This window comes from Ailuropoda melanoleuca, chromosome 2 (genome assembly GCF_002007445.2).
Source record: "Ailuropoda melanoleuca isolate Jingjing chromosome 2, ASM200744v2, whole genome shotgun sequence".
NCBI classification, from domain to species: Eukaryota; Metazoa; Chordata; class Mammalia; order Carnivora; family Ursidae; genus Ailuropoda; species Ailuropoda melanoleuca.
Window position 1 is genome coordinate 177,626,159 of NC_048219.1, and position 12,567 is coordinate 177,638,725.

Here is a 12,567-nt window from a genome sequence, read left to right on the forward strand (position 1 = left end):
CAGTTTCCCCATTCTTAAGATCACTGGGAGTTTAGGGCAGGTTTGTCACCTATGTTTTCCAGAAAGACATTCATGCACCTGAAATGAACTCATGTATCTGAGATCATCTATACCTCTCTCTCAATTTATATTCTTTAATAACTCAGTGATATCCCTGGAGGCCAAGGCATTCCACTAAGGTAGAAAAACAGCCAGCGTGATGCGTTTGAGCATTAACTCAAAGAGATTCTGAAAGACGTAAATTCCCCTGGATCTTGGTTGTCTTGAATTTGGTCACATGTTGCACTTCGGGGGAACCTGGATAGCCTCATTTCCAGTTTTAACGAAACATGATTAACGCTAAGCTTATGAAACTAACAGTCCATTTTAAAAAAGAACAAAAGAAATGCTCCACTAACAGCTTTATAATCCAGTGTTTTGGGTAAAAATCAAGGATTTTCAATGTCCTCCTCCTTTAAAACTAACTTGTCGGGGGGGGGGGGAAGGAATGTGCTGAATCTTTTGCTCTACACGTAAAATAGTGAATTTTACTTCCTGCCTTTGCAACTTATCACATTTTGATAACTCTGCTGCTCCTCTTGTTGCCATGGAAACAGCTACCTGACTGCCAACAGTCTAAGCTGTGGGCCTTAAGCTAATCACCACTGAGAAAAAGCCTGTGGCTTTTCCTCTTAACTTTGCCCTCTTCCTCACCCTCCTCCCTCCTTACTGCTTCTCTCCTCCCAGGCCCTCCCGCCCTTTGCAGTAAAGACTCAACTTATGTTTCCATAGGCATGGAAGGGTGGGTCAAAGTAAAAAAACCAGCATGGAGCAAAGACGCACTATGGAAGGTTTCCTCCAGTTGCTATGCATCTATCATTGAAAACGAAATTACATATCAGTATGAGAAAATACCTCACAGGTCTTATTTTCAAAATTTTTACGCTGCTCCCCAACCCATTTGAGAAAATTACCATGTCATGTTCGATAACTGCATTTTAGAGACACTCTCCTATTCAAATATGATCATGATATGTTAGCTTTTTTTATTGCCTTTCCTATTTGTGTTTTGAGATTTAACTGAGTTTATAATTAACTGGGGAGTTATGGGACACATATAACTACTCCAAAGCTGATATTCACTACCTAATTTCATGTGGCTTATATGAAAAATATCTTCTCTCCAGCAGTGTATGTCAGTAGGAGACAATGTCAATACATTTCACAAGGTGGATGTAAAATATCTAGGACACTATCAAGGACATGAGATCAAGCTGACCAAAACAAACATGACTTGCTTCCCCAAAAATTGATAGCTGCAGTATAAAACATTTATATATCCAGAAAATTCTCCATTCATAGCCTTATTAAAAGATAATCTGGCAAACCTGAAGGCCAGACTACAGGTGTTTATCACTGTAATTTTGATATTTTCGAGACTCGAAATCAGATTCCTATTCCTGAGAGTTGGTAAAAGTTGGAGAATGATCACTGTTTCTTACTGAAATGGACTGAGTTAGGTGCTTCCGAAAGTGTTTACTATTTAACATTCTAGCACGAAATTTCAGTGTTAAACTTCAGGATTTTATGCCATGAGGAGAACAGCTGTTATTCATAAAGAGAAAGAGCAATGAGAGCATGTAAGTTATCCATAAATTATCCAGATTCACTGCCAGCTTCTTTATAATAAATAAGACCAAAGTTGCTGATGGAAGATGGCCCACAGAGAACGTCTGGCTACACTTTCCTGGATGTCCTTAGATGCTCCTCATAGTGACATATGTCAGGTGCCAGCTTTCCAATCAAAGAATCACTTGTCTCAAGCCTCCCAAACCTGCCTGAAGCAATTCATCAATATCTGATAACCTGTTGCTCAAGGAAAACCCTCTACAGTGGTCAGAGTTTGCTCCAGTTTATGGCAGAAAATAACGAGAAGGGATTCTGTAAGATTTGGGATAAATGTGTTGCCACATTCAAGAGAAGCTTATGCACAGGGATTGACATTAATGCTTTCAGGGAAAGAAATCACAAATATTCATATCTGTCAAGCACTAATTTGTAAGGAGTAATACCATTTTCTACCTCAACTAAAAATTTTCTTAACACTAGATTTTTATATTATTGTTTTTTAGTGAGTTATAAAGGATGTTGTGATCACTACCTGCAATGTTCCAAATCCCCACTCGTATGATGGATGGTGTCTATCAAGAAAGCTAAACACTGTCTAAAGTGAAGCACCAAAGAACTAAAATCCCTTACATAATTCTTGGTAACATCTTTCCAGACCACAGATATTTTAGGTTATCTATCTGAACTGAGATAGAAAAACTCCAAATTTTGTCTCCAGCTGAATATAAGTATTGAAATCCCCATAAATGACTTATATTAGAAGCTAACTCATAAATCAAGAAAATAATGTGAAAAAGTATTTTTCCATGTGTTGTAAATCAGTTTTTGTATAGCCTTAATATTTTAATTGCTAAAAGAAAGGAACACAGAACAAAACCCAACTGAAAGCCATTTCAAAATAGTTTTCTTTTCTTTTTTTAAACTACAGGCTTAATTTCATCGACAAACTTATTGGGCATTAATATTTGTGCTAATTCCTCAAGTTAAAGGAATTCACTGGAGTCATACTATAACAAGGTCAAGGATTAAGGGCTTCATTGAAATAGCAACTACCTTGGTTTTCTTGCCCAGATTTAACAATAATTACAGAAGGAAAAAGGTTTTTCTTTCTTTTTTTTTTTACCTTTTTTATTTAATTGGAATGAGAAGGATGTAGGGAATTAAAAGCTTTAGAACTTAGTGAATACTAAAATGATGGTATTAAAAAGTGATTTTGAGTCTCTGGTAACCTAAGAGATTTTCCATCATCATCTTCAAAAGTCTTTAAGGGTCTATGCTACAAAAATAAGACTGTGAGAAGAAAAGCAGCGATGCTGTGGAAAGGTTTGGTTGAAAGTCAAGACATTTGAGTTCCAGACCTAGATCTACCACTAACTAACTCCTCAGTTTTCACAAGCCACCTCTCACTTACTGGGCTTAGCTTTTTCACTTCTTCTTTTTTTTTTTAATTTTATTTATTCGACAGAGATAGAGACAGCCAGCGAGAGAGGGAACACAAGCAGGGGGAGTAGGAGAGGAAGAAGCAGGCTCATAGCGGAGGAGCCTGATGTGGGGCTCGATCCCATAACGCCAGGATCATGCCCTGAGCTGAAGGCAGATGCTTAACCGCTGTGCCAACCAGGCGCCCCAGATTTTTCACTTCTAAAAGGAGGAGGTAAGATGAGAACCATGGGCAGTACAGGAAGGCTGAGCAGGAGGCATTGAGAATATTCCATTCATTCCACCCCTGGTTCCATCAATTCATCTCACAAATACACTGCATTCCTTTGAATTTAGGATGCTGCTGATTTTAAGACATGCCATTATTTGATGTGGCAGCAAGAAAGAAAAATCACCACCAAATAAATGATGACACCTCATCAAATGCATCCCAATTTCAGAGGCTTTAAGAAGCAACGGAAAAAAAATCTTGACCTTAGAATTGATAAAGTATGGATGATTGAATGCCTTTCTTGTTATGGCAGTGAGAGAGCCACATTCTGGAAATATATTGCTGAATTAAGTCTAGATGGTAAGACTTAGAAAGTTTAACTGATTGAGTCCAAGTGAACTGGAAGACTCAAAGCCTGATTCTCTGATTCCAAGTTCAGTGATCTTCCACTATATGACTTTGACGGCCAAGATCGGGTAGTTAAATTTTGTAAGTAGATGCAGGCAAAATGAAGACACAAAGCTACCAAACAGAAACTGGTTCATCATTAAAAGTATGTCGTTCATGTCTTCAGTTAAGAAAGAACTCTTCATTATGCTTTGATTTTTTTGTGGCATCTACAGATGCACTCAGAGAGCATCATCGTCAGACACAAAATAATACAGTGTGTGTATGATATATACACAATAGAATACTTATATCTACTGGGTGTTTCTGCCACAAATACTGCTTTTAAGATCTTTACTTTGAAGTAGAAAAGAACTCAGTTTCTATCACAGTTTTCTACTTTAAAGTTTCCCTTTAGTCTGTGAAGAGTCACTTCTGAGTACCAGGAACCTGAAACAGAAATATAAGGTAGGCGCTTGCAACCAAAATTCTGGTTTAGGGCATGGATTTGAGTTACTAAATTGGAATTGAGAAAGCATTGCACACAGTCCTGAACACAACGGAGCTCAAACCAGCTGATGACGAGTTTACCAAATTATAACTGAAATATAAAAATGCAGCTGTGAGGATCAGCCAGAATTCAAATACAAAAGGTAAGAAGTATAGGTTCAAACTCTAGGATACCCCTGGAAACCTGAGGCTGAGCTCACAGAAAACATGAAGCAGTAATTTGTACCTTATGAGGAGAAAGAATCAATAGCCTGGGAGCACTGGCAAAGTCAATCTGGAAAGCGCAAGTGGGCTAACAGGTTACTCTAACCTCATTATGTCAGATTGTCAGCCAGGCCTTGCAAGAATTATTGTGCCCCAGTTTTGAAGTGTTTCTGCTTTCTTTTCGCTGCAGGAGTGAGTGTAAGAATGGACTCATGACAGGATGAGCAGATAACATAGTTCTTATTCCAACACAATCCCCAAATCACACAACGCTTTTTCATGAATCCTAAGAAGTAAGATACCTGGGATCTGGAGATAATGATGAGGAACATGCTCCAGAACAGATCATGCTTTACATCCCAGATCCTGTCTTTCATCATTATATTATTAACCTAGTCAGTAGCATAACATGAAATTCTTAGTTGCTATAAATCATGAGTCAGTGGAAGACAGAGAAGAAGATAATTGAAGAAGACGAGGTATACCAGAAAGAGAATTTGCTTCATGGGAGCTGGAACAAGCCATCTGTTTGTCTATGACTACGTCTGTGTCTATGTCCATATATCTGTGTCTATTTTCATTTGGACTCATTTAGTTACCATGCCAACAGTCTTCCTACCTTACTAGTTCTTACTGTTATTATTTAAACTTCCTGAGTTAGATCCTAAGTCCTATAGGAACTTCTTGGACAAAATTACTGTTAGGATCATAAATTGTACTCAGATTTTATTCAGAATTATTTATATTTCATTTTTCAAAGGCACTTATAAAATGACTTCTATGTAACTTTATAAGAAAAAAAATATTGCTGTATCAGCTGCCTTTATGATTCATAAAATATTTCTTTTTAAATTCATGAGGAGCAGGTCAGGCTTTCTGAGTTTGTATCGCCATGGTGAAAATCATAGTAATTATTACACAAACAGATCTTATTCATAATACGAGGAGAGTCTCGACATACCTCATGAAGCCGGAGATCTTTCTCATAAACAAGCTTTTTTACAAATGCAGCTATAAATACAACCCAGGCAACCATGAGCACAATTGGAAGAGAATAAGAGACACTGGTTAGGAAGCTGTAAGAAAAACAAAAACATAAAAACAAAAATTCAGCAACCCAAATGAGTACCATCTATGCAGATTGTAATATATAAAGAATACATCCCCTCTTACAGTGAAATTATACTCCTGTTTTGAAATTGAGAATAGTCATTAATATTGCTCCCTTATTTATGAAATGTGAAGCTGACTTAACAGTACACCTATGATTTTCTTACTGTAATGTTGCAAAAGTGAAAAACAGCTCTGGACTGTTAGATAAAATTACCATATTGTTTAGAGCGTGTTTGAGTAGGTCTTGTCTAGGAAAATAATTATTACATAGATATAATTGCAAAGCTCAAAACCCTTCTGTCTAAACTAAATTCTTATCTAAAAGGCAGATATAAAATTAGATGATGATTGGTTTATCTAGCTAAAAGCTATATCTTCCCAAATTACTGTATTTATCTACTCTTTAGAAGCTCATAGTTATTATTAAACTAAATTTCCCAAATGAAATAAAATAAAACTCAAAGCATTCAATTTAAAATGCAAACAAAGAACTTGGATTCCTCAAAGTAATGCTCCAGGAGATGTTTCATACACAGTATAGCAATGTCTTTTCTGATAATGTGCTAAACTAGGCAGTCACTGGACGGCTTCATCAGGTTCCAAATATACTCCTGAGTGGTCTCCCATGACACCAGAAAGTTCCAATGCAGTGTTTCTCGAAGTTAACCATGCATCACAATCACCTGAAGGGCTTACTAAAACACAGATTTCAGAGCCTCACCCATAAGCTTCTGATTTATTTTATCTGTAGTGGGATAAAGAATTTGCATTTTAAAAATTTCCCAGGTGATGTTGATGTTGTTGGTCCAGGGACCATAGTTTGAGAACCATGGTTCTGACACTAGCCACCTTTCTATGGGGTAAGGCAAATGAGTAGTTTTCAATGAGAGGAACTCTAAATTGACCTGTTTTCCACAGTAGTCTCCACTGACATTTTCACTTGGAGATCAGTACCAAGGCCATTTCCTTTTTAATCTGTAAGGATAAGGAATTACCTTCAAGTTCCTCATGAAAAATGCAAATATTAATGGAACATGACATCACCATCATTCATTATAACTTTAACATCAGAAGTGTATCACCATCAAAGATATGAGGATTATTTGGGCTTTTTTTTGGATGAGGGAAGAGTGAGGGTTGGGGCCATATCCAATTTTTTTGGTTCCTGGGAAACTGCCTGGCATGGGGTAGGCACTTAAACAATATTCGTAAAATGAATTTTCTCTTGGTTCAGGTCCAGCCCTAATGGTGTTTCTGGCCCTAGAATTAGGCAAAGGCCCTCATTCGTTAATAACATATTCCCTGTAATGTTTCTTCCAAGTGATTGTGCATTTTAAGACTGGTTTGGTTTAGCTTTGGTTTAATATAAGGAGAAAATGCTGGTTTCCTAATTGAAGGGCCAGTAAGGTACTAGCTATACAACTTTGGACATGTTACTTAACCCTTTTGGATTTCAGTTTTTTCATCAGGAAAATATGCTTAATACCACCTGCTCCCTCTTACCTTACTGGGGTTGTTGGGAGAACAAAGGAAATAATATATGTGGGAGCACTTGTATACAATAAAGAATTTATATGTATTTGGAAGATACTATGGTCATACTCTCCCATGAAGAAAGCAGAGTACAGTTACTTTTCTTCTTAAAAAAGAAAATCCAGGTACCCACCATCCTAGGTGCCAAAATTTACAAGGGGAAAAAGATGAGCAGGAAAATAAGATGAGAATTTTCTTTTAACTGAACCCACAGGTCTTTACTGCTCACGCAAGCCGTTGCGGTTCACACACAGTTCAGGCTGCAAGGAACTGACCCGCCTCCACAATAAGCAGCTAACCTTGGCAGCTCATGGATGGAATCCTCATCCGTCTCCCCGTATCACTGCTGCACAGAGGGTTACATGACCTCATTTCATCTATAGCTCTTGAAGCAGCCAAAGGAGACAGACGCATCGATAGAAAGAAAAATGAAAAAAAAAAAAAAAAAGCCCAGAACCATCCGAATTGTATATAAACTGCAGTAATTGGGCTGGATAACAAATGCAATTTCTGTTAAGTGATATTCAGCCTCCAGCTTTTATGTAGGAGGATGAGCCTTGCTACAATCAGAGTGGAGGAGCCAGTCACTGCTATTCGACTGGCAGATTTTTTGACCATTCAAATTCAGTTGTCTAAACCATACTTTACACTTTTTGCCCATTTAGCAAACCATTTTATTTATTTTTATTTTTCTTAAGATTTTATTTGAGACAGAGAGAGAAAGCAGGAGCAGGGGGAAAGGCTGAGGGAGTAGGGAGCTGAGCAGGGAGCCCCAGGTGGGGCTTGATCCCAGGACCTTGGGATCATGACCTCAACTGAAAGCAGACGCTTAACCAACTGAGCCACCCAGGTGCCCCAGCAAAACCATTTTAGATGAAGATTCCTAGCAAGTGGATTGGTAGTGCATAACATAGTTTCAGATGGCATAATATTTATCTTAAGAGATCAATAATGTGTTTTATCAAAATTCTTCCTTAAGATTGGCCATGCACTTGTAGATTTTTAGTGAAATTTGAGAGTTGGAAGAGATGTTAAGATTGTCTTGTTTAGAGAAAGGGAAGACCAGTAGAAAGTGGGTAGCATCCAAATCGTGCAGCCCCGCACTCAGGTCTGGAGTCCAATTCTCCTGCATCAAGTGCCACAGTACTTGGAAAGCTAAAGGTTATGATTTGATAAGGACTTGACCATCATTCTGGTAACAATAGGCAGCCAGAGTGGAGCTGTGCCCTGTGGTGTGGACCCTTGCCTAGAAACAAGCATTTGACAAAAATTTCATGAAAGAGTCTTTCGCTTGATCCATGTGAATGAATACGCAGAAATGAGTTCTCAAAAAAGTGGTTGGCTATTAAAAGGGACTTACTTGTCCTTCATGTAGCAGGGATATGGAATTGCCTGGACCTGGACTGCTACTTCCTGGGAGTTTCTTCCAGTCTGCAATTCAATGATTGCTCTCTCAATACTATCCTGTAAGTAAACAAAGGCCCTGCCATAGATCTGGTTATGGGATGGAGAATTGTGTGGCCCCGGAGCCCAAATCTTGGTCCTTAGGCTTCTTGTGGTCTGTGCAGTCTTGAGACTCATGCGGATGGTATATTTTATGACAGGAGGAAGTGAGACATTTTCAGAGTCATAGCCTCTGTGCTGGCTTCTGTTAGAAGGAAGCTTAAAAATAACACCTAAAAATAAAATGGCAACAACAGCAGAAAGGTTATTTTATGGTTGACATTATTCATTGTTTGGAGGGTACACTTAGGGGGCAGCCAAACAGGCAACTGAGTTTGTAATGTGACAGTAAGTTCAGGCTCCTAATTTACAGAAAAGATGGCCAATTGGAAGTGACAACTTCAGAGATTCAAAGCAGGAGTTTGAGAATATAATTACAAACTAAGTGGCCAGATTAAATATATCACTCTAAACCACTTACTAAAATTAAAAAAAAACACACACACACACAATAAAATGAATAATCTTGACTGGTTATGGACTCAACTTCACCCTGTAACTATGTAATCCATTTCAGTCTTCATTTTAACCATGCCAACAAAATCATACTCTTGTGGAAGTCTTGTCAGACAATATAGTGGGTTGACTACATGAAAGGTTTTCATTTCTAAGGACATCAGAGGGGACAGTGACCCTCCCCCACTCCAGACTACTTTCCTGAGTTCTCGATGAAAGGGGTGAGGGAAGAATTTGGCCAATTTTAGTACAAAGAGAAGCACAAACTCTAGTAGAATAACACTTACTTCCAAAGAGTTCGTTGCTTTTGTAAAGCCTTTTGGCCTCTCTCTCCATTTCATCTATGCTTTTTGCTGCCTGAATACGGTCATATAATACACAGGAGGAAATATTTACTGTCAGGGAAGATAGTGTGTTGAGTTGATCAATGATTTCAATGCTGTTTTCTAATTTCAGCCTTAGAATATCTAAAGCAACAAAACAAAACAGACAAAACATACATTATAATGTTGTATTGTAATATTGTTTCTAGTAGTAATGGGACAAAATACTGACTTTTTGGTCAGTACTTACTTAGATTATGAGTAATAGGAAGTTGTAGATTTTACTAGAATTTAAAATATCTGGTAATAAAAATATCTAGTAACACCTGGGAAAATGGGTCCAGATGTGCAAATACTCATTGAACAGAACATTGAGCTAGTACTGATAGAGTAGACCCAAGTTCAAAGAGTGATATGAGCCAACTTAAAAGTATATTCTGCAACAATTAGGTTAGCCAGTGGCTAAAGGTGAATAATTTAAAAAATACATCCACATAGTCAGGAAGAAAACTAGAGATGGAAGTTTACAGTAAATGGACACACTCACTTTATTCAGATAATGTGAATGTAAGAACTTAAAGGAAAATCTATGTAGATTGGGTAGAACAAATAAACTTTATCATTCAATAAGGCATGCTGCAGAGTCGTTTCTTAGGAGACTGTGAGAATCTGCGCCACATAGTGAACAACTTTCTCTTAAACTGTTTGATTTAAAACCTTATGTGAGTTATCTCTATCGATATCTGTATTAATCTAGACAAAATGATCAAGATTTTATTTCAGGTAATTACTCTGGAAGAAAGAGGATTTAATTGCTCTTCAATTTCATGATTCCTTATGAGGAAATCAACCGAGACAAAGGGTAAATATGAAATTGCAAGTTAATAAATCATTTGGCCAATTAAATTTTCACTGACTTGATCGTCATGAATACCAAGAATGTTGTGAGTATCATAAATCCCTCCTCACAGAACCCAAACATGACTCTTCCACAGTCCAATGTAAGACTTAATTTCTCACAGAGGGCAGCTTATTAAATGCATTTCTCATTAGAATTTAAAGTGAAATGGTTTGTTTGATACAGACATTGGTGGGGGAGGGGTAAAACTGTGGTTGAACAGTGGCCTCCAGTGGCCATTGGAAATCAACACAACACCAAGGATTCCTTAGACATGCTGGCAGAGAGGATCAAACAAGAACTATGAGGGTCAGTGCTCCCTCAGTTCAAACTATATAAACTCTTAGATACTAAATTACATATACAATTATAGGAACATCAAGTCTCTGCTACGTTCATTTTAGTCTAATTTTAAATTCTAGAACTCCCCTTCTATATCTAAAGTTAGGAAGATAAAACTTGTGAACTTTGTAATATATTTTTGATATTTGTATCAAATGGTTTCTTACCCAAATGATAGCTTCAGAGAATAAATCCACTAATATCTTTCTTCAGTCAAATTCAGTCAACTATCATGAAGTGCACACAACTATATACAAGACAAATGTAAGCATAATTCTTCCCTACTGGTTTACAACCTATGTCACTTATGTCCCAGTAGCACCAGGGAGGAGGAGGGGCACTTGCTCTACTGCAGCCAAATTCAGATGCTCTCAATCCCTTCCTCATACTTGTGGTTGCATAGCAACAGTGAGTCAGACACAGACTGAATCAGATGTCTTGCATCCCTTAGGTTGAAGGTGGGGATGAGGCAGAGGGAATGCATAAGCTCAGACAGCTTCCTTTGATCCTCTTTGCCTGTTCCTTTTAAATGACCGTGAGAGGAGGATCCAACCTTGAATACTGATTCACGTTTATTTTCTTTTGAGTGTCTTCATTGCTTTGTTTTGCTTTTGCTAACTCAATAACTTCTTCCAGGTACGTTCTGGGTTAGTCAAATTGATACTGAGGCCAGTGGAGATAAAATGTTAAATATAGCCAGACATAAACCATTTCATTTTCCTTTGTCCTTAAGGACCTGCTTTTCATCAAGTTATCAAAAAAAAAAAAGTGTCCTCTTATTTCTAGCAACCTACCACCCGACCAATGATTGCAGGAAAAGCTGCATTTACAGGAAGTATATAATTGTTGAAACTAACTGCAGATACTGGGTATCCACATAGTTGTTACTACTTGTAATTATACAACTATCTGGGGAAAAGACGGATAGATATATCCAAGATTCTACTTAGAATAACTAGCTAAAAATCAAATACAGAAAAAAACAAAATGTTTTCAAATGCAACCATGTTTTTCACATTTCTGACACGACTAGTGAACAGAAGTTTTGTGAATCTGGACTTACCGAGTTCATCTATCTGTTTCAATAGTTCAACAGCATCAAGTCCCACAGAGAATTTCACAAAAACTTGCACAAAGGGGTTCCTTAGAGTATTCTAACAAATAATAATAGGGAATCAGTTTCAATACAAGAGGAAAACGTGTCTAATGATTGTCTCTCTAATAATACCTTCAGTGAAATGAAGTAACCCCCACTCTGCAGTACCAGTGCCTCACCTTGTGGGGCTCACATACAAGTCCTTGAGAAAGAAAAAGAAGGTACACGGCTGCTCATGACTAGAAAGGCTGGGTTTTTTCTTATCTATAGACAAACTGGTCAGCATGCTAAAGTAGCCAGATCTAATTATCAACAATAAGAAATTATATTTACCCTAACAGTCAGTTTACCCATGGCTATTACATCATTTGTTTTTTGATATATGCTGTGCACAACTGTAGTGGCTGAATTTCATAGTTGAGTTTTGTTCAACAGAAACAAACTAAAACAACTTCTAAACATTGTGATGTCTACATGGAATTTCATACCACAGCTGACTGTGTACCCTGCTCCTACTACTCCCTAGCTGTGGGCTCTCAGCAAGCACTTGGCTTTTTCCAGCTCCGTGTTACTTTTCTGTAAAGCAGGTAGAAATGACTCATCTTATCAGGACAGTCAAATGTAAATTGCTACACTATCATTTTATATTGTAAAAAGCACAATTATGTGAACATAGAAAAATGAACTGATGATAAAACGTTAAATTACTCTATATCCATGGAAAGACTGAAAATTTCGTAAATGCTTTGACACATAAAGACTTTATAGCTATCTTCCGAATTAGCAGACATAGCTTCTACCAACACTTACTGAGACGTTACTGTGTACTGGGCACTGTCTAATACAGCTTACCTTACTTTTCTCACACAGTTTTCCATAACACCTTGAGGTCCCTTGAGGACACAAAATCAGTAAGGGCCAAGGGGAAAGTTGAAGGCAGAGA

General features: G+C 37.6%; 1 protein-coding gene across 2 annotated transcripts in view; it reads right to left on the reverse strand.

The window, feature by feature from the left end:
• Nucleotides 1-12,567, reverse strand: part of ABCA12 (ATP binding cassette subfamily A member 12) — a 171,502-nt gene that overhangs the window by 50,310 nt on the left and 108,625 nt on the right. For both annotated transcript variants that reach the window (XM_034655128.1, XM_019807562.1), the window contains 4 exons: nucleotides 11,592-11,682; nucleotides 9,253-9,432; nucleotides 8,367-8,682; nucleotides 5,322-5,436 (listed from right to left, as the gene is read on the reverse strand). In XM_034655128.1, the coding sequence (XP_034511019.1) occupies nucleotides 5,322-5,436; nucleotides 8,367-8,682; nucleotides 9,253-9,432; nucleotides 11,592-11,682 (702 nt within the window). The remainder of the gene's footprint in view (nucleotides 1-5,321; nucleotides 5,437-8,366; nucleotides 8,683-9,252; nucleotides 9,433-11,591; nucleotides 11,683-12,567) is intronic.